We start from the raw sequence: 22,677 nt of genomic DNA on the forward strand, positions 1-22,677 counted from the left end.
GTCCCTCTGCACAGCAGCATGCTGCAATTTTTTACCAAAATGGATGGCCTCACATTTACCAACATTGTACCTCATCTGCCAGAGCCTTGCCCACTCACTTAGACTATCTATATCCCTTTGCAGACTTTCAGCGTCCTCTGCGCACTTTGCTCGCCACTCATCTTAGTGTTATCTGCCAATTTTGACACACTACACTTGGTCCTCAACTTCAAATTATCTATGTAAATCATAAGCAATTGCAGTCCCAACACTGATCCCTGAGGCACACCACTAGTCACTGATCGGTAACTAGAAAAACACCTACTTGCCCCCATTCTTTGCTTTCTGTTAGTTAACCATGCTAATACATTACCTGTGACACCGTGCACCTTTATCTTATGCAGCAGTCTTTGGTGAGGTACCTTGTCAAATGCCTTCTGGAAATCCAGATACACCACATCCACGGGTTCCCCACTGTCCACTGCACATGTAATGTTCTCAAAGAATTCCACCAAATAAGTCAAAATTGACCTTCCCTTCATGAACTCATGCTGTGTCTTACCGATAGGACAATTTATATCCAGATGTCTCACTATTTCTTCCTTGATGATAGATTCAAGCATTTTCCCTACTACAGAAGTTAAGCTAACCAGCCTATAGTTACCTGCCTTTTGTCTACCTCCTTTTTTAAACAGTGGCGTCACATTTGCTGTTTTCCAATCTGCAGGAACCACCCCAGAGTCCAGCAAATTTTGGTAAATTACCACTAGTGCATTTGCTATTTCTCCCACCATCTTTTTTAGTACCCTGGGATGCATTCCATCAGGACCAGGAGACTTGTCTACCTTTAGCCCCATTAGCTTGCCCAACACTACCTCTTTCGTGATAATGATGGTTTCTAGGTCCTCACCCGCCATAGCCTTCCTGTCAGTTTTTGGTATGTTATTTGTGTCTTCCACTGTGAAGGCCGACACAAAATACCTCAGTGCATCGAGGTATTTCAATGCCTCAGCCATTTTCCGATTTCCAGTTATTACATCCCCCTTCTCATCCTCTAAAGGACCAATGTTTACTTTAGCCACTCTTTTGCTATCTGTTTTTATATTCTGAGCTAGTTTACTCTCATAATCCATCTGACTTTTCTTTCTGTTGGCTTTCTGTTGACTTTTAAAGATTCCCCAATCCTCTGGGTTCCCACTAATTTTTGCCACTTTGTATGAATTTTCTTTTAATTTGATACCCTCCTTTATTTCCTTAGCTATCCATGGCTGATTATCTCTTTTTCTACAGTCCCTTATCGGTGGTATATACTTTTGCTGAACACTGTGAAAGATCGCTTTGAAAGTCCTCCACTGTTCCTTAATTGTCCCAAATAAAGTTTTTGCTCCTAATCTACCTTAACCAACTCCTCCCTCATCCCTTTATAGTCTCTTTTGTTTTAAGAACACCTTTTGTTTTAAGAACAAGACACTGGTATTAGATTTTACCTTCTCATGCTCTGTCTGTATTTTAAATTCAACCATACTGTGATGGCTTCTTCCAAGAGGATCCCTAACTATAAGATCATGACTTATTTCTGTCTCCTTACACAGGACCAGATCTAGGATAGCTTGCTCCCTTGTAGGTTCCATTACATATTGTTCAAGGAAGCTATCGTGGACAAATTCTATGAACTCCTCCTCAAGGCTGCCTTGACCGACCTGGTTTGGCCAATTGATATGTAGTTTAAAATCCCCCATGATAATTGCTATACCAGTTTTACATACATCAGTTATTTCTTTGTTTATTTCTCACAATGATGTTATTATTTGGTGGCCTATAGACTACGCCTATCAGTGATTTTTTTCTCCTTACTATTTCTAATTTCCATCCAAATGGATTCAACCCTTTTTTCCGTAGAACCTATATCATCTCTCACTGATGTCATCCTTAAATATCAGAGGTACACCACCTCCCTTACCTTCCTGTCAGTCCCTCCAAGCAGTCTGATACCCCCTGGATATTAAACTCCCAGTCGTGACCATTCTGCAACCGTGTCTCTGTAATGGCCACCAAATCACACTCGTTCGCAATGATTTGTGCTGTCAACTCATTTACCTTGTTATCTGAATGCTCATGGCATTCGAAAAGTGCCCTTATGCTAGTTTTTGTACCTTTGTTTTGAATTTAACACTTCCATTATTAACATCTCCTGCGTTCTCCTTGCTTTTAACTTTTTCCCTGATTTTTGATGTAGTTGGAACCTTTGCCCTACATTTTGTCCTTGCTCCCTCCTTCTCAGACTCCTTATATAAGTTCCCATCCCCCTGGTATATTCGTTTAAACCCTCCCCAACTCTTCTAGCAAACAGTCCCCCTAAGACATCAGTCCCAGTCCTGCCCAGGTTAACCCGTCCAATTTATACAGGTCCCACCTCCCCCAGAACTGGTCCCAATGCCCCAGGAATCTGATACCCTCCCCCTGACATCATCCTTTTCAGCCACATGTTTATCCGATATATCCTCTCATTTCTAATCTGACACCAGTAGTAATCCTGATATCATTACCTTTGAGGTTGATTGACCATGCTAAATTGCCCCTTAGTGTCAGTGGGATTAGCAGGGTTTGAATATTAATAAACATATTTTATTACAGTACCAAAACAAAAACCTATTTTTTTTAAGACTTTATTCCAATTCAGTCCAATCAAACCAAATCCAATTCAGAGTCCCAACAAGTTGAGACATTCCCAATGCAAGCTGACAAGACAGGGCTGTCACCTCCTGTCTTGGGCTTGATCTACATGATCCAAGCTGATTGCTGTAGGCAGTGCACCTCCTCCAAGCCTTGATCTCATTTGCATCTTAGCCAAAAGGCTGAGATGCCGCTTTAAAAAAGATTGCTTCAAATGAAGCCTCAGTGTAACTTCAAGCAAGTGCAGCATGTCGAGACTACACTTGAACTTAGCCAGACAAATAAATTTTTTTTATTTCAAAAATATACTTCATTCACAAAAAAACTCTCAAATGAGCCACTGCAAAACGACATATCCAATAATTACAAACAGTGTAAAAAAAAGACCAGTCATTTTTCCAGTGCTATACAATGTTCATTTGCAGGACATTACATTTTAGTATTTGAAACTATATACATTGATTAGGTTTTACTGTTGTTTTTCAGATAAGCACACAGTTACGCAGGCCAAGGGTATTCTGCAGTTCCCGGGCCCACGGTCTGCCTCGGTTGAAAGGCCTTACACAGTGGCCTTTGTGCCTTTGCGGCAGCTGCGCCAAGCTTCAGCGCGTCCCTCAGCACGTGGTCCTGGACCTTGGAACGTACGAGTCTGCAACACGCAGTCGAGGACAAATCTTTCAACTGGAAGATCAGCAAGTTTCGGGCAGACCTTCACCGAGGTCAACGTCTTTAAGAGAGAGAGACAGACCTGGGCCAACCTTTCCAGAGTCTGCACCCTCCCTGGATTCACTTCCTTTCCCTTCAGTTGCTGCAAGTCACCAATTTAATCCCAGGATGGGAAAAGAAATGGAAAGGGGGAGAAGAGAAAGTGTCTTACTCACAAATATTGGCCTCTTTTAGGTAGACAGGAGGAAGTTTGAGCACATCTGAAGCTCCATCTTCAGTCTCACAAAGCCCGCGCTCTGATTGGTTGGAGGACCAGAGGCCTTCCGGTCCTCCCACTCTTCCCATTGGTCAGTATGAAGGTTGGGGTGGGATCTCCGCCCCCACCCATTGTTCCCCTCCCCTTGCCCTTCCCGGGAGCCCCGCCCCCATCCATTGTTTCCCTCCTCGAGCCAAGGTTTCCAGACAAGCGGCTGGCGGCTCCGGCCAGAGCGAGAAGCCGCTCGGTGGTCTCCCCCGGCCCGGGACAGCGCATGTCCAAGGGAGAAGGGGCAGCTGCGCATGTGCAGGCGTGTGCCCACAACCTGACCTTCATTGCTGAGGTGCTGACCAATGGGAAGCGTTGGAGGACCGGAAGGACTCTGGTCCTCCAGCCAGTCAGAGCGCGGGCTTTGTGTGAATGAAGATTGAGCTTCAGACAGACTCAAACTTCCTCCTGTCTCCACCATCTGTGAGTAAAACATTTTCTTTTCTTCCCCATTTCCATTTCTTTTTTCATTCTGGGGGAAAATGGGGACTTGCAGCAACTGAAGGGGAAGGAAGTGAGTCCAGGGAGGCTGCAGATTCTGCAAAGGTTGGCCCAGGTCTCTCTCTCTTAAAGACACTGACATCCTTTGCTCCCCCAGCTTGACACATTTATTTGTCTGGCTAAAAGGATGGTGTCTTCTCCAATGTTTACAGTTAAAGGGCAGCTTTCATAAGAACATAAGAACATAAGAAATAGGAGCAGGAGTAGGCCATCTAGCCCTTCGAGCCTGCCCCGTCATTCAATAAGATCATGGCTGATCTGTTGTGGCTCAGTTCCACTTTCCCGCCCTCTCCCCATAACCCTTAATCCCCTCTCTTATCAAGAACCCATCAACCCGCTTCTTAAAAATATTTAGCGAGGCAGCCTCCACCACTTCAACGGGCAGAGAATTCCAGAGATTCACCACCCTTTGAGTGAAGAAGTTCCTCCTCAACTCCGTTCTAAACCGCCCCCCCTTTATCTTGAGGCTGTGCCCCCTAGTCCTATTGTCTTTTTTGAGCGGGAAGAGTCTCTCCACCTCTATCCTATCCATCCCATTCATCATCTTATATGTCTCAATGAGATCTCCGATAGCTGAAATTTAAGGGGAGAGTAAATTAATATAGGACAGAGATATGCCTAGTATGGTACAGATTTGCCCGTTGAAGTGGAGGCTGCCTCGCTAAATATTTTTAAGACGCGGGTTGATGGGTTTTTGATAAGAGAGGGGATTAAGGGTTATGGGGAGAAAGTGGGAAAGTGGAACTGAGCAGCGACAGATCAGCCATGATCTTATTGAATGGCGGGGCAGGCTCGAAGGGCTAGATGGCCTACTCCTGCTCCTATTTCTTATGTTCTTATGTTCTTATATTACTTCTGTTTCTGTAATAAAGTACATTTAATTTTATTTCTAGACTTGTAATATAATGCTGTAGCCATGTTAGACATTTCCAGTCTGAATCATTACAGCACAGAAGGAATCCATATGGTAACTCGAGTCCATGCCGATTCTCTGTAGAACAATCCAGTTCCGTTCCCATTCTGTACACCCATTCCCCTGAAACTTTATTTCCTACAAGTGCCCGTTGAGTTTCATTTTCAAATCGAATCTGTAGTGTAGTGAAGCATTTTGAACTGTATCCACGTTATATATTTCCAGACATCTCTTCCCTCAGAGCGTTGTTAGTCTTTTGGATTAGTCTTTCACAAGAGGCTGAGGGATTTTGAATATATTCCAGGATGAATTAGACAGATTTTTGACTGACAAGGGAGTCAAGGGTTATGGGGAACAGACAGGAAAATGGAGAGAAATTAATGAAGGGGAGGGATATCTTCAATCAAGGATGAGGTAAAACTTTGGAATGCTCTACCCCAAAGGACTGTGGACTCTTAGCCATTGAGTATCTTCAAGTCGGAAATTGATAGGTTTCTAGATATTGATATGGCATGCTTGCCTTCATTGACGGGGGCATCGAGTATAAAGTTGGCAAATTATGTTACGTTAATATAAAACATTAGTTTGGCCACATTTGGAATAGTGTTTACAATTCTGGCCACCACACTACCAGAAGAACATAGAGGCTTTGAAGGGAGTACAGATACCACAGGAAGTAGTTGATACCAAAACACCGAATGTATTCAAGAGGCGGCAAGATATAGCACTTGGAGCGAATGGTGTCAAAGATTATGGGGAAAAAGCAGAATTAGGCTATTGAGTTGGATGATCAGCCATGATCATAATAAATGGCCTCCTCCTGCTCCTATCTTCTACGTTCTATGTTTCTAAAAGGTTTACCAGGATGTTGCCTGGTATGGAGGGTATTACCTATGAGAAAAGATTGAATAAACTGGGATTCTTCTCCCTGGAAAGACGGAGGCTGAAGGGCGACTTAAGAGAAGTTTTTGCCTCAGGGATGTTACAGTCTTTGCCTGTTTAATAATGAATTTTTTTTGTCTCCACAGGCATTTAAGTCCACCTTGTTGACCAGCAAGGGGCATGCATGCGGCAGGTTGTAGTGGGCTGCTCTTGGACGTTGCTTCGGGAGTTGCCTATTGCTTCATGTCGTTAGTGTGCCTAAACTGGACCGTCTCGAGGGCAACATGACAGCTCGGAGACTATCTCTGTTGCTGTGCGGACACATGGATTTGGGCCTGTGTCTGTGGGAGTTTGCACGTTCTCCCCGTGGTTGCGTGGGTTTCCTCCGGGTGCTCCGGTTTCCTCCCACATCCCAAAGATGTGCTTTTAGGCTGATTGATTGGGTAACAAATTGTCCCTATATTGGACCTCCCTGATCCTCGCACATTAGGCGTAGACTAAAATCATGAATAGGTCACTGAGACAATGGGACGGCGGCGCGGGCTCGTTGGGCCGAAGGGCCTGTTTCCCGTGCTGTGTTGTTCTTTGTTGTTTATAAAATTATGAGGGGCATAGATAAAGTGAAAAGTTGGAAGCTTTTTCCCAGGGCAGAAATGACAAACACGGGGGGATACAAGTTCAGGGTAAGAGGGGAAAAGTTCAGCAGAGATGTTTAGGGGATTTTTTTTTTACACAGGGTGATGGGGGCCTGGAATGCACTGCCAAGTGAGATGGTTGAGGCAGGCACGTTAGCGATGTTTAAGACGTATCTGGATAGACACGTGAACAGACGGGGTATAGAGGGACACAGGTGGTTGGTCCATATCGGACAACATGATCGGCACAGGATTGGTGGGCTGTACTGTTATTTATTCTTTGAAGATATCGAGTATGAGAGAGTGCAGAGAATGATGCTGAGGTTGAATAGCCAATGATTTCATTGAAAGGTTGAGCAGGCTCGATGGGCCAAATGGCCGACTGCTGCTCGTATTTGTTATAATCTGTGTCCCAGACAGCAAGAGGTGAGCATGGATCTGTCAATCAGCACCTTCAGGAGAATTGGGAGGGTGAATATTAGATACAGCAGAGTGAGAATGGAGGGAGAGAGTGTGGGATGGAGATTTACAGCTTTTAGGGGATGAGAGAGGAAAGAATGTTCCACAGAAACTAGAATTGCCTGTTTGGAATTTCGACAGGGATACTTGTTGAAAATTGTTTTAACAGGATATCAGAAGGGGAGGAATCACAGACGGAAATCTCGAATGTCACGTCTGAATCTGATTCCCAGGGACCTGAATATCATCGGCCTTTGGCCTGTTGGATTAAAACGATTTGGAACATCAACGTGACTGGAAAAACACCAAGACACATACACACATACACCCAAGTGAGAGTGTTCCAGTGCACTGAGTGTGGGAAGAGCTTGAACCAGTTACACAGCCTGAAAATACATGGCAGCATTCACAGCGGGGAGAGACTGCTGTACCCGTGTTCTGTGTGAGATTTAACTGATTGTTTAACCTGCAGAGTCACAGGGACACCCACACCATGGAGAAACCGTGGAAATGTGAGGACTGTGGAAAGGGATACAGAGTCCCCTCTGAACTGGAAGCTCATCGGCGCAGTCACACCGGGGAGAGACCGTTCACCTGCTCTGGATGTGGGAAGGGATTCAGTGATTCATCCAGCCTACAAAAACACCAGCGAGTTCACACTCGGGAGACACCGTTCACCTGCTCTCAGTGCGGGAAGGGGTTCACCCAGTTATCCAATCTGCGCACACACCAGCGGGTTCACACCGGGGAGAGGCCGTTCACCTGCTCTCAGTGTGGAAAAGGATTCACTCGGAACTCCAACCTGCAGTCTCACCAGCGAGTTCACACCGGGGAGAGACCGTTCACCTGCCCTCAGTGCGGGGAGGGATTCACACTGTCTTCCACCCTGCGGACACACCAGCGAGTTCACAGTGGGGAGAGGCCGTTCGCCTGCTCTCAGTGCGGGAAGGGATTCACTCAGTCGTCCGCCCTGCGGACACACCAGCGGGTTCACACCGGGGAGAGGCCGTTCACCTGCTCTCAGTGTGGGGAGGGATTCAGTCGGTTATCCAGCCTGCTGACACACGAGCGAGTTCACACCGGGGAGAAACCATTCACCTGCCCGCAGTGCGGGAAGGGATTCACTAACTTATCCAGCTTCCGGAGACACGAGCGAGTTCACACCGGGGAGAGGCCGTTCACCTGCTCTCAGTGTGGGAAAGGATTCACCCAGTCATCCAACCTGCGGACACACCAGCGAGTTCACGCTGGGGAGAGTTCACCTGCTGTCTGTGTGGGAACATAAGAAATAGGAGCAGGAGTAGGCCATCCAGCCCTTCGAGCCTGCCCTGCCATTCAATAAGATCATGGCTGATCTGTCGTGGCTCAGTTCCACATTCCCGCCCTCTCCCCATAACCCTTAATCCCCTCTCTTATCAAAAACCCATCAACCCGCGTCTTAAAAATATTGAGCGAGGCAGCCTCCACCACTTCAACGGGCAGAGAATTCCAGAGATTCACCACCCTTTGAGTGAAGAAGTTCCTCCTCAACTCCGTTCTAAACCGCCCCCCCTTTATCTTGAGGCTGTGCCCCCTAGGAGGCAGAGTTTCATCCCATCTGCTGAGACACCAGAAAGTTCACGAGTGATTCCAGGGTGGATTCTGCTGTTATTGTTTCTGCTCTCAGTTACATCCAGGACTGGATTTTGTTCATTCTCACAGTTGGTCAATGGGGAGGGTTTCTTTCTGCTGGACTGGCTGGTCTCACAACTTTGCCTCTCGTGGGCTGATGCTCTTTGAGTCTTGTTTGCGAAAACCTGGTTTCACATTTCACGATGATCAGGGTGACAGGGTATTAGGAAGTTCAGAGACATGTAGTCAGCATTTCTGTTTGGAACTCCCAAAATGCCCATCCAATTTCCTTTGTAATTGTTTATTGTCTCCACTTCTTCCACCCTCATAGTCAGCAAATTCCAGATCAAAATATCGCTGCATCAAAATATTCTTCTTCACATTCCATTCCACCACCCGCATCTCTGGTCCAAAGCCTTAAATCTGTGTCCCCCCCCACCTCGTCCTTGTCCCATTAGTGAATGGGCACAACTTTTCTTTGTCCACCTTGTCTAAACCTGTCAGAATCTTGTCCCCCTCTATCAAATGGAACATAGAACACTACAGCACAAACAGGCCCTTCGGCCCACGAGTTGCGCCGATCACATCAACACCTATCTATAACCCCCAATCCCATAAAACCCCATATACTCATCCAGAAGTCTTTTAAAAGACCCCAGCGAGTTCGCATCCACTGACGGCAGCCGATTCCACTCACTCACCACCCTCTGAGTGAAAAACTTACCCCTAACATCACTTTCCTCCCCGCACCTTAAACCTGTGTCCTCTCGTAGCGACCATTTCAACCTGGGGAAATAGCCTCTGAGAATCCACCCTATCCATTCCTCTCAACATCTCCCCTCAACCTCCTTTGCTCCAAGGGGAACAACACCAGCCTCACACTGACAGTAAAGAACAAACCAAAAGAATATGTTAATACCTGAAATCAAATGGGAATGTTTAATTTTTGTTTAAAGATATTGTGAATATGTTGTCCTGGACAATAAAGGAATTTGAATAACTCACACTGGGTGTGGTGAAATATGTTATGATCCAGGTCCGAAATCCAAGATGTTCTACAAAGTCAGCCTAGCCATAAGATTTGCACTCGAGTGAGCATAAGATGTTTCACTCTAGGTATGATTCAAATGACCCACTAGGAAGCTTTTATCAAACAAAGTTAATTTAAAAACACAGTTAAAATGTAATAAGAAAAATTAGCATAAGTTTTACCAATTGCAATGAAAAGCAACTGTGATCTTGGATTGACCAGTACAGCTAAGTATACCATTCCAAATCAAATAATCCCAACAAACATGCACTCTGTTCTAGGCTTTGCACAGAAAGCAAGTATGCTTGTGATGCTGGATTTGGCAGCTTTTTAACACCTGCTGTGAATTAGCCCTTTAAATATTGAATTTACTGTGTCTTCCCAGTCCTGGGACTTTCAGCACCTCAAGAGAGAGAGAAAGAGACTGCTTGCCTGCATCTTCCAGCTAGCAACTCACATGCAGCAGAATCTTCACTCCAGAGAGAGAAAGACGAGAAACACTGCTCTCAGTCTGTCGTCCAAACAGCTTGTGACAAAATGAAACTAAAACTTTTCTCCTGTTTAAAAAAAAGCATCCAAAGACAGTTCCTGACCTTTCAGTCAGGCTCCGCCCAACAATTCCAAAAGGGTCATAAAACTCCAGGTCACTGCATTAGGCCAGACTTAAAATAAATAAGATGCCTATTACATTGCTTCATTATATTCAGAGAATAGAATCCCTATAGTACAGATGGAGGCCATTTGGCCTATCAAGCCTGCACCGACAATAATCCCACTCTATTTCCTTAACCTCATGTATTTACCCTGCTAATCCCTGCGAACCTAGGGTCATTTAACATGGCCAATCAACCAAATTGCACATTTTGGCCCATGGGAGGAAAGCAGAGCATCCAGAGGAAACCCATGCAGCATGGCAGCATAGTGGTTAGCACTGCTGCTTCACAGCTCCAGGGACCTGGGTTCGATTCCCTGCTTGGGTCACTGTCTGTGCGGAGTTTGCACATTCTCCTCGTGTCTGCGTGGGTTTCCTCAGGGTGCTCCGGTTTCCTCCCACAGTCCAAAGATGTGCGGGTTAAGTTGATTGGTCATGCTAAAATTGCCCCTTACTGTCCTGAGATGTGTAAGAGGGATGAGTGGGTAAAATATATAGGAATAAGGGGTTAGGGCCTGGGGGGGATTGTGGTTGGCACAGACTTGATGGGCCGAATGGCCTCTTTCTGTACTGTAGGATTTCTATGACAGGCACAGGGAGAATGTGTAAACTGCCCACAGACAGTGATCCAAGCTAGGAATTGAATCTGATCCTATGCATTGTGAAACAGCAATGCTAATCACTTTTCCACTGTGCTGCCATATTGTTCTTTGTACTAGCTGAGTTGTAAATCAGTGAAAGCCAGCACCATACTTGGTCTCTGAAACGTTCCTACATCCATGAAATCCACGCTTGAAAGCTTGACCACTACATGAAGCATCAGCACCATAACAGAGGGAGACGAGAAAACCAGACACTCACTCTGATCTTTTTTATCAGCACATCTGAGAGTTAAGAAGGCGTGACATGATTTTGGGATACTGGAGTGAGTGTGCAGATGTGATTTGTTACTTATGAAAAATAGCAAGCCTAAATTCATGGTGAGATGGGGTGAAGAGCGGGTCCCAAACACACACAGCTACTTGAGACACAGCAGGAGATGAAATGGTTATGGGATTGAGACAACATTGTGACACCATCAAGGTATTAACACACACTCCAGAGAGAAACTGAGTTCAAAACAACCAGGATCCAATTAAACCCACTGCACTGAGGCGGCACAGTGGTTAGCACTGCTGCTTCAAGCTCTAGGGACCCGGGTTCGATTCCCGGCCTCGGGTCACTGTCTGTGTGGAGTTTGCACATTCTCCTCATGTCTGCGTGAGTTTCCTCCCACAGTCCAAAGACGTGTGGGTTAGGTTGATTGGCCGTGCTAAAATTGTCCCTTAGTGTCCTGAGATCTCAGACTGGAGGGATTAGCGGGTAAATACGTAGGGATGTGGGGGTAGGGCCTGTGTGGGATTGTGGTCGGTTCAGACTCAATGGGCCAAATGGCCTCTTTCTGCACTGTAGGGTTTCTATGATTTCACATATTCACAAAGTGAGGAAAATTAAAGTAAAATGGAAAATATTATCGATTTTGGACAATTGAGGTCTTGGGAGAAGTAATACTGAGTAAGAACTGTCCACAAGTTGGATAGGGGGTAAAGAGAGAGCTGGAGAATGTTTTACATCCATGCTTGATCTGTTGCTTGAAACATCTGTCCTTGTGGAATAGTAATCTAGAATTTACAGTCCTCCTTCAGGAGAAGAAAAGATTGAATAGACATTACCCCCAAGTAGGGGGTTACCCCCAAGTACTGTGTGCAGTTTTGGGCGCCGCACCTGCGCAAGGATATTTTGGCCCTGGAGGGAGTGCAGAGGAGGTTTACTAGGCTGATACCGGAGTTGAGGGGATTGAGCTATGAGGAGAGGCTGAATAAACTAGGCTTGTACTCGTTAGAGTTTAGAAGAATGAGGGGAGATCTCATTGAGACGTATAAGATGATGAATGGGATGGATAGGATAGAGGTGGAGAGACTCTTCCCGCTCAAAAAAGACAGTAGGACTAGGGGGCACAGCCTCAAGATAAAGGGGGGGGGCGGTTTAGAACGGAGTTGAGGAGGAACTTCTTCACTCAAAGGGTGGTGAATCTCTGGAATTCTCTGCCCGTTGAAGTGGTGGAGGCTGCCTCGCTAAATATTTTTAAGAAGCGGGCTGATGGGTTCTTGATAAGAGAGGGGATTAAGGGTTATGGGGAGAGGGCGGGAAAGTGGAACTGAGCCACGACAGATCAGCCATGATCTTATTGAGTGGCGGGGCAGGCTCGAAGGGCTAGATGGCCTACTCCTGCTCCTATTTCTTATGTAGGGCCAGAACAGATCTGGAAAATAACAGAGTGAAATTGAGTGAGGGGTCAGAGAGAGAATTCTCCACCCCGTGAAGGTGTGGGATGCAAGAATCCTCCTCATCTCTCCTGCCCCACTTTGAGTTTTCTTGCTAATTAGTGAACATTAAATTCTCTGACTGGCTGTGCATTTATTTTGAATGTGATTGTTACACTTCTCCTGTTTTTATTCCTCTTGTGATTACACTCTAGGTAAGGATGGTTGACAGGATGGGAAATTGTGGTTTTGGTCTTCATTGGCCAAATATTTTATTGATCCGAAAGGCGTAAAAGGAGCTGAACTTCAGCAGAAATCCAGCAGAGCTGAGAACAGATGACTTGCAGTGTGTGGGAACAGGGAGATATGATGTGGGTATGCCGGCGTTGGACTGGCGTAAACACAGTAAAAAGTCTGACAACACCAGGTTTTAGTCCAACCGATTTATTTGATAATATTCTCACAAGCTTTCGAGGGGACAGCCTCTTCGTCAGGTGAATGGAGAGTTCTGGCCTCAGACAGAGCATATAAAGCACAGTAATCAGTAATCAGTAATCTCTAAACTGTCTGTGCTTTATATGCTCTGTCTGAGGCCAGAACTCTCCATTCACCTGACGAAGAGGCAGTCCCCTTGAAAGCTTGTGAGAATATTATCAAATAAATAGGTTGGACTAAAACCTGGTGTTGTCAGACTTTTAACAGGGAGATAAACAGCTCCCAGAGATCAGAGAAGAGTGCCTTGAATCCTGGATGACACCTGGGTGTCAAGGCCACCATGTTTTCACTGCTTGGCATGGGAATGCTGACTGCCTGTACCAGGTTCGGAGCATAGGAAGACAATTGTTTGAGAGTTTGAGATGGTTTGGGTGGGTACAGATGGTTCAATAACAGATTTTGTAATTGGTCTGTTCAAATGTTAGCTTGGCAATGATAGGGTTAAATCAGTCTCCACAGACTTTGTGAATGTAAAAAAGTACAAGAAGGGATTCCCCGAGCACAGAGATTTGTCGAGGTTTTACATTTTGCATTGACTGGTGCCGTGGCACCTGGGGCAGAGCAGGGAACATTTCCGTGGAGATGCTGCTTCTACCCAGAGTGTAATGGTAATGCTGCTGTACTTTGATACTGCTGCTCAGACATTAGACTGTGTCAGCTCTTATTGATACTGGATAAAATCTAACCACTGTCACCAATAAGGGTTATCACTGGGAATCATTTCAGAGTTGCATAATGAACCACTTTGCAAATAAGCCGTATATACTTATCAGGAATTCATATTTACATCTGAATTCTACCAATCTCATCTTGGAGCTTATAGGTTCTATACAACAGGATTACAGAGTATTGGGCTAATGGAAAGACTCTTGGTAGTGTGGGTGACCAGAGAGATCTCGGTGTACATGTGCATAGATCCCTGAAAGTTGGCACCCAGGTTGATAAGGTTGTTAAGAAGGCGTATGGTGTGTTAGCTTTTATTGGTAGAGGGATTGAATTTCGGAGCCGTGAGGTCATGTTACAACTGTACAAAACTCTGGTGCGGCCGCACTTGGAGTATTGCGTACAGTTCTGGTCGCCGCATTATAAGAAAGATGTGGAGGCATTGGAAAGGGTGCAGAGGAGGTTTACCAGGATGTTGCTTGGAATGGTGGGAAGGCCTTATGAGGAAAGGCTGAGGGACTTGAGATTATTTTCATTAGAGAGAAGGTTCCGAGGTGACTTAATTGAGGCATACGAGATGATCAGAGGACTAGATAGAGTGGACAGTGAGAGCTTTTTTTCCTCAGATGGTGATGGCTAACAGGAGGGGACATCGCTTTAAATTGAGGGATGATAAATATAGGACAGATGTCAAAGGTCGGTTCTTTACTCAGAGGGTAGTAAGGGCGTGGAATGCCCTACCTGCAGTCGTGGACACACCAACTTTAAGGGCATTCAAATGGTCAGTGGATAGGCATATGGATAACATTGGAATAGTTTAGAGGGTCATTAGATTGGTTCCACTGGTCGGCGCAACATCGAGGGCCGAAGGGCCTGTACTGCGCTGTAATGTTCTATGTTCTATGTGTGGGAAAAGGGGAGAAAGGGTTAATTGATTCCCTGAACCCCATTTTCGAACATCACTGCGTCAAAAATAAAATCTCATCTCCCCCTCTGGCTCCTTTGCCAGTTACCTTAGAGGGACTCACTTTCTGTTAAAGAGTCTGCCCACCCCTCTCACCCACTTTCCCTAAAGTGCATCAATCTCATCAGGAAAAGACCAGCAAAGTCAAATATTTTTACTGATAAAAGTTTATTAATGGAGCAGAATATGGTTAAAACAAACAGAAAATGGCTTGACGATCAAAGACAACCAGAGTAAAAGGATGTTCACAATGTGCTGGACACAAATGGCTTCTCTTTAATTCATCTGTACCCTGTTCCCGTGACTCCCTGCTTTGGAGACAAGGACACTGAAGCTGATGGTCATGTCACCATCAGCCCCACCTTCCCCCTCCCATGCCCCAGTTGTTTGGAGGCCCATTTCCCAGTCAGTTCTCCAGCACCTTCCTGTCTCTCTATTTAGTGCGATGTCCATGGCAGCTTCCCGACTGGGGCGCAAGCCCCATTATTCTCAGCTAAATTCAGCCCTCAGCTCCGTTGCCTGGCTGTCATTGACACAAGCAATAGAGAGACAGATAGAATATAAAAGCAGGGAGGTCTTGCTGCAACTGTACAGGGCACTGGTGAGGCCGCAGCTGGAGTACTCTGTGCAGTTTTGGTCGCCGCACTTGCGCAAGGATATTTTGGCCTTGGAGGGAGTGCAGAGGAGGTTTACTAGGCTGATACTGAAGATGAGGGGGTTGGATTATGAAGAGAGACTAAATAGACTGGGTCTGTACTCGTTGGAGTTTAGAAGGATGGGGGGGGATCTTATAGAGACGTATAAGATAATGAAGGGGATGGATAGGGTAGAGGTAGAGAGATTCTTCCCGCTTAGAAAGGACAGCAGGACTAGAGGGCACAGCCTCAAGATAAGGGGAGGCAGTTTAGAACGGAGTTGAGGAGGAACTTCTTCACTCAAAGGGTGGTGAATCTCTGGAATTCTCTCCCCGTTGAAGTGGAGGAGGCTACCTCGCTAAATATATTTAAGTCAGGGGTAGATAGGTTTTTGACAGACAAGAGAATTAAGGGTTATGGGGAGAAAGCGGGAAAGTGGAACTGATCCACTTCAGATCAGCCATGATCTTATTGAATGGCGGGGTAGGCTCGAGGGGCTAGATGGCCTACTCCTGCTCCTATTTCTTATGTTCTTATGACAGAAAGGTGTCCCAGGCTCAAATGGGAAGTCAAAACTTGTGGCTCTAAACCAACACTTCAACATTTGTCAATCAAATCCATGTTATTTACACTGGGGGGTTTTTATGATGAGATTAATTGAAGTGTTTGGTTAGTCAACAAGCTCAAGGAGCACTGATTCAGAATGTTTAATACTTCTGCCTTGAATAGCAAAAGCTTCTCGCTTTATCCCCTTCCTGAACTGAATTCCATCATCCTTAGTAGCTGTGGGTGTCACCTCTCTGTGTAAACACCTGTCCCTTTTTATAAGGCTCTCTCAGGGTCAGTTCTTCAATGGTTGAGGACTGCTGTGTGATGTAGTGAGTGTTTATCTGGTCAATCGAGTTATTGTGGGTCAGTTCTTTAATGGTTGAGGATTGCTGTGTGATGTAGTGAGTGTTTATCCAGTCAATCGATGTTTCTGATGTCAGTCAGAATGTCCATCATTACTTTTCACCTGCTTCTGACTGTGCTTTATAAATTAAACTTTTTAAACTTTTACAAAATGATGTGGAGATGTCGGCGTTGGACTGGGGTAGGCACAGTAAGTAGTCTCACAACACCAGATTAAAGTCCAACAGGTTTATTTGGTAGCTTTTTTTATTCAGAGCACTGCCCCTTCATCAGGCGAGTGCAGGATTTGTTTCACAAACAGGGCACATGTAGACACAAACTCAATTTACAAAATAATGGTTGGAATATGAGTCTTTACAGGTAATCAAGTCTTAAAGGTACAGACAATGTGAGTGGAGAGCACAGGTTAAAGAGGTGTGTGAATTGACTCCAGCCAGGACAGTGAGTGAGATTTCACAAGCCCAGGCAAGTCGTGAGGGTTACAAATAGTGTGACACGAACCCAAGGCCCCGGTTGAGGCCGTCCTTACGTGTGTGGAACTCGGCTATCAGTTTCTGCGCGGCGATTCTGCGTTGTCTTGAAGGCCGCCTTGTAGAACGCTTACCCGAAGACCTTTTATAGAAATGGTCAGCTTTACGTTTCTTTAGTTTGTAATGAGATCATCCAAAGGTCAAAGCCTCTCTCTTTTCTCCTTCCCGTTTAACTGTGGGTTCTTTGGAATATTCCATTCGGGGGGGAGGTGGCGGGATAGTGGGAATGTCTCTGGCCAAGTCATGCAGAGAGCCAGCAAGAGATTTGGGGACAGGGCAGCTGGTGGGATCTGAATTCAGTGAATTAATCTGGAATTATATAAAGTTAGTCTCAGTAATAGTGACCAGAAAATTATTATCGATTGTTGTAAAAACCCATCCGGCTCACCCTATTAATGCTCCCTATTAGGAAAGGAAATCTGCCATCCTTACCCGGTCTGGCCTACATGTGACTCCAGACCCACACAGCGATGTGGGTGACTCTTAACTGCCCCTCTGAAATGGCTGAGCAAGTCACTCCATTAAAGGGCAATTAGGAGATGAGCAACGTCCGCTGGGGCTTTGCCAGCAGTGTCCACGTCCCAGGGAAAAAGTAAGAATATTCCAGGGTGATTTACCACCTGCCAGAGGTGGTAGTAGAGGCAGGTACAATTTTGTCTTGTAAATAGCAGTTAGACAGTTACGTGGGTAAGATGGGTATAGAGGGATATGGGCCAAACACGGGCAATTGGGACTAGCTTAGTGGTTTTAAATAAAAAGGGCAGCATAGACAAGTTAGGCCTAAGAACCTATTTCCATGCTGTAAACCTCTATAACTTTCTACTTTAGAATTGAATAAAGCGTTTATTGATACTAACGGGGAAAGAAAGGTTAAATCCCTTATCCTGAACCCTTTTCACACGCACGTGGACATCTTTGAACCTGACGTACACCAAATGGAAACGTTTTATGGATGATTTTAAAATGAATTGGAAGTAGGTCAGGAGGTGCTCGTATCGTCCAGAGCTGCTTTTCAATGGATCCTCCTGTTTAAAATAAAGACACATCAGTCTGCCCCTTTCCCAGACACAGCTGACCTGGGAATATCACAATGCTGTTTTTAAACATTCCTTTGTGAAAGAGTCAGTCATTTAGAATTGTGAAACACGCAGAAATTAAATGTGCCGTTTTCCCTGGGATCCTCCTGTGCCTGGCACCAGTGTCCTGAACAAGGTTATTAACATTCTCTGTGTTAAAGGTTCCTCCTGGTTCTTGCTGTCTGTTGTGTCCTTTGTCACAGGACATTTCTATTGAAAGGTTGTTAAGAAATTCCAGTGAATTCCAGCCCTTTGTGTAACGTTCCATTTGGTGTAGGTCAGATTCAGAGATGTCCACGTGTGTGTGAAAAGCGTTCTGGGTAAGGGTTTTAGCCCTTCTTTACCTGTTAATAACAATAAACCCTTGCTCAGAAAGGACAGTAGGACTAGGGGGCACAGCCTCAAGATAAAGGGGGGTCGGTTTAGAACGGAGTTGAGGAGGAACTTCTTCACTCAAAGGGTGGTGAATCTCTGGAATTCTCTGCCCGTTGAAGTGGTGGAGGCTGCCTCGCTCAATATTTTTAAGACGCGGGTTGATGGGTTTTTGATCGGCAAGGGGATTAAGGGTTATGGGGAGAGGGCGGGAATGTGGAACTGAGCCACGACAGATCAGCCATGATCTTATTGAATGGCGGGGCAGGCTCGAGATGGCCTACTCCTGCTCCTATTTCTTATGTTCTTATATTGTGGGCTAAAGGGTCTGTTCCTGTGCTGTACTGTTACGTTCTGTGATCTCCGTTTAGAAAAAAGGAAAGAGAGGCACTGGGGAAAGGGGAAGAAAGATTCACAAGGATAATACCAGAACTGTCATCACTCGTGAACTCGCTGGCGTTTCCCCAGATTTGCTGACTGGGTGAATCCGTTTCTCGGTCAGACAGCAGGTGAACGGTCTCTCCCTGGTGTGAACTTGGCAGAGGGACATCACTTCCCGAGAGCTTTTGAAGGCACTCCCACAGTCGGAGCATTTAAAGAGTCTCTCCTTTGTGTCTGACAGGCTGGATAACTGAGTAAATCTGGAGACAAATATCACGAGGGGCCACGGGCTTAGGGTGACGGGGGGGAGAGGTATAATTTGGATGCTAGAGGGAGAATTTTCACACAGAGGGTCATGGGGGCATGGAATGCACTGCCAAGTAAGGCGGTGGAGGCAGGCACGCTGGACTTGTTTAAGGTTTACTTAGATAGACACATGGGCGAAATAGGATGAAGGGATATAAGAGACTGTTTTAAATAAGGATCAGAGCCTCGGGACGTTCCTGGAAATCAACCACTACATGTGTTTGATGTTTTTCTCTTTTACTCCGCAGGTGCGTCGGTCCACCCTGTTGTCCAACAAGGGGCGTACACGCGGTGGGTCGTGCGTGGGCTGCTCTTGGATGTTTCAAGAGTGGCCTAGTGCTTCGTGTTGTTTGTGTGTGCTTAAAACCGGACCAGCGGATGGGCACCACAACAGCTCAGTGACTATCACTGCTGTGCAGATAACATGGATTTGGGCCAGTCTCTCTGTGGGAGTTTGCGCATTCTCCCTGCGGGTTTCCTCCGGGTGCTCCGGTTTCCTCCCACACCCCAAAGATGTGCTCGTAGGCTGACTGGTGTAACAAATTGTCCCTAAATTAGTCTCCCCTCAATCAGGTTTCCAATGTGGGTGCCATAAGCATAGACAACAGGTCAAGGGTGGAAGAGGAAAAGCACAATGTCGAAATGGCGGCGCGGGCTCGTTGGGCCGAAGGGCCTGTTTCCCGTAAATCCTTTCACACACGCAGAGCAGGTCTCTCTCCGGAGTGAACTCACTGGTATCTCGACTGTGCTGAAGATATTCCAAACCTCTGTCGTGCAGAGAGAGCAGGTGAATGGACTGGTGGAACAACGGTTCCTGAGAGCAGCTGAATCCGGCACTCAGTCAGAGCATGTAAAGGGGCTCCCCTTGGTATGAGCGACTTTGTGTGTCAACGGGTGGGACGACTGAGTGAAACAGAGCAGGCGAGCGGTCTCTCCCCAGTGTGAACTTGCTGGTGGACCATCAGGTACCGAGAGCTTTTGAAGGCACTCCCACAGTCGGAGCATTGAAAGGGCCTCTCACTGGTGTGGGTGACTTTGTGTCTCTGCAGGTTGGATGACTGAGTGAATCCCTTCCCGCACACCGGGCAGGTGAACGGCCTCTCCCCGGTGTGAACTCGCTGGTGCTTCCGCAGGCTGGACAACTGAGTGAATCCCTTCCCACACACCGAGCAGGCGAACGGCCTCTCCCCGGTGTGAGCTCGCTGGTGTTTCTGCAGGCTGGACAACTGAGTGAATCCCTTCCCGCACACAGGGCAGGCGAACGGCCTCTCCCTGGTGTGGAGTTGCTGGTGTACCCGCAGGTTGGATAACCACTGAAACTTCTTTGCGCAGTGAGAGCAGCTGAACGGTCTCTCCTCGGTGTGAATGCGCTGGTGGGACACCAGCTCCCCGGAGCTTTTGAAGCCACTCCCACAGTCGGAGCATTTGAAGGGTCTCTCATTGGTGTGAGTGACCTTGTGTCTCTGCAGGCTGCATAGATGAACAAATCCCTCCCCACAGACAGAGCAAGTGAACGGTCTCTCCCCGCTGTGAATTCGCTGGTGTGTCTGCAGATTGGGTAACTGCGTGAATCCTTTCCCACACACAGAGCAGGTGAACGGCCGCTCCTCACTGTGAACTTGCTGGTGTGTCCGCAGGGCGGAGGACCGAGTGTATCCCTTCCCACACACGGAGCAGGTGAACGGTCTCTCCCCGGTGTGAACCCGCTGGTGTTCCCGCAGGTTGGATGACGTCCTGAACCTCTTCCTGCAGTGAGAGCAGCTGAACGGTCTCTCCTCGGTGTGAATGCGCTGGTGTGCGATCAGTTCCCGAGAGCTTGCGAAACCGCTCCCACAGTCAGAGCATTTGAAGGGTCTCTCGTTGCTGTGAGTGAGATTGTGGCTCAGCAGATGAGGTAACTGAGTGAACCCCTTCCCACAGACAGAGCAGACGAACGGTCTCTCTCCAGTGTGTCTGCGCCGATGAATTTCCAGCTCAGATGGGAACCTAAATCCCTTCCCACAGTCCCCACATTTCCATGGTTTCTCCATGGTGTGGGTGTCCCTGTGACTCTGCAGGTTAAACAATCAGTTAAATCTCACACAGAACACGGGTACAGCAGTCTCTCCCCGCTGTGAATGCTGCCATGTATTTCCAGGCTGTGTAACTGGTTCAAGCTCTTTCCACACACAGTGCACTGGAACACTCTTACTCGGGTGTGTATGTCTTGGTGCTTTTCCAGTCACACTGATGTTTAAAGCCTTCAGGAGGAGACAGAACAGAGAAACATTTCTCCTTCTGGTTTCAAAAGTTGATAATATTCATGATGAATTGAGTGAGGATGTTGATGTGATGTTTGGTTTGAGATTTCTGTCTGTAATTCCTCACCTTCTGATATCCTGTAAAAAGAAATTTACAAAATTCATCAGTGTCAGTACAAGATAGAAATTCAGAACAGACAATTCTAGTTTCTATGGAACATCCTTTCCTCTTTCATTCCCCAAAAGCTGTAAGTTGGTTAAGACACAGGGGGTTGTAATTGGTTATGATCTTGAACCTGCTGCCAATGAGGGTAGTCAAGCTGAGATGGTCAATAATTTCTAAATGAAATTGGATCACTGTGGCAGGGTTTCAGAATGAGACCCCACCAGACTGAGAGTTGCTCAACAGAGGGTCAGCAGGGACCCGAGTTGTCCAGTGGGCTCTTCCTGTGCTGTAATGACTCTGACTGGAAATATATAACATAGCTACAGTACTATATTACAACATTAGAAATAATAATAAATGTATTTTGTTACAGAACCATCCAATGTTTATCATATTACAAGCACTGGTCATATTACTGTACTGTCTGGAGACAATACACATCTCTTTAAACTGTGATCAGTGCTCCTTCCACTCACATTATCAGCCACTTCAGGTCTTGAACAGCAGGTTAGGTGTAAGGATTCGCATTTTAATCAGTAATCTCTAAACTGTCTGTGCTTTATATGCTCTGTCTGAGGCCAGAACTCTCCATTCACCTGACGAAGGGGGTAACCCCGAAAGCTAGTGAGTATATTATCAAATAAATAGGTTGGACTAAAACCTGGTGTTGTCAGACTTTTTACCATATTTCTACCCTCAGAGTTTCAAAGAGACCCTTTTGCCCATCATCTTTGTGCCAGCTCACAAACATTGATCTGTTCGTGTCCCATTTTCCTCACTCACCTAATGAAGAAGCAGCGGTCCGAAAGCTCGTGCCACCAAATAAACCTATTGGACTTTAACCTGATGTTGTGAGACTTCTTACTGTGCCGATCCCACCTTCCGGCACTTGGTCAGTAGTAGCCTTGTAAGCTATGGCATTTCAAGTGCTTGTCTAAATACTTCTTGAATGTTGAGAGCTCCCACCTCTACCACCCTTTCAGGCAGTGAGTTCCACATTCCCACCACCTCTGGGTGAAAATCTTTTCCTTGAAATCCCCTCTAAATCTCCTGCTCCTCACCTTAAATCCATTTCCCCTGGATATTGACCCTGTTATTAAAGATCAGTGAACTAAGGGTTCATATTTTTGTTCATAGCAATCAAGTCTCCCCTCAGCCTTCTCTGCTTTAGGGAGAACAATCAGCCTCTCTTCATGCCTGAAAGGTTCCAGCCCAGGCATCTGATACCGGAGTTGAGGGGATTGAGCTATGAGGAGAGGCTGAATAAACTAGGCTTGTACTCGTTAGAGTTTAGAAGAATGAGGGGAGATCTCATTGAGACGTATAAGA

At 46.2% G+C, this 22,677-nt stretch overlaps 2 protein-coding genes across 2 annotated transcripts in view; one reads left to right on the forward strand and one right to left on the reverse strand.

Moving 5' to 3' along the window:
- Window positions 1–3,965: 3,965 nt before the first annotated feature.
- The window catches only part of LOC145335580 (uncharacterized), a 31,157-nt gene continuing 12,445 nt past the window's right edge, over window positions 3,966–22,677 (forward strand). The window contains exons 1-4 of the mRNA XM_080181387.1: window positions 3,966–4,045; window positions 7,182–8,268; window positions 20,374–20,387; window positions 20,779–20,801. Coding sequence (XP_080037513.1) covers window positions 7,506–8,268; window positions 20,374–20,387; window positions 20,779–20,801 — 800 coding nt within the window. The 5' untranslated portion in view covers window positions 3,966–4,045; window positions 7,182–7,505. The remainder of the gene's footprint in view (window positions 4,046–7,181; window positions 8,269–20,373; window positions 20,388–20,778; window positions 20,802–22,677) is intronic.
- The window catches only part of LOC145335553 (uncharacterized), a 51,665-nt gene continuing 47,199 nt past the window's right edge, over window positions 18,212–22,677 (reverse strand). Inside the window, exon 3 of the mRNA XM_080181354.1 lies at window positions 18,212–20,966. Within this exon, the coding sequence (XP_080037480.1) occupies window positions 19,830–20,966 (1,137 nt within the window). The 3' untranslated portion in view covers window positions 18,212–19,829. The remainder of the gene's footprint in view (window positions 20,967–22,677) is intronic.

Source organism: Carcharhinus amblyrhynchos, unplaced genomic scaffold (genome assembly GCF_965287045.1).
Source record: "Carcharhinus amblyrhynchos unplaced genomic scaffold, sCarAmb.v2.hapA scaffold_39, whole genome shotgun sequence".
NCBI lineage: Eukaryota > Metazoa > Chordata > Chondrichthyes > Carcharhiniformes > Carcharhinidae > Carcharhinus > Carcharhinus amblyrhynchos.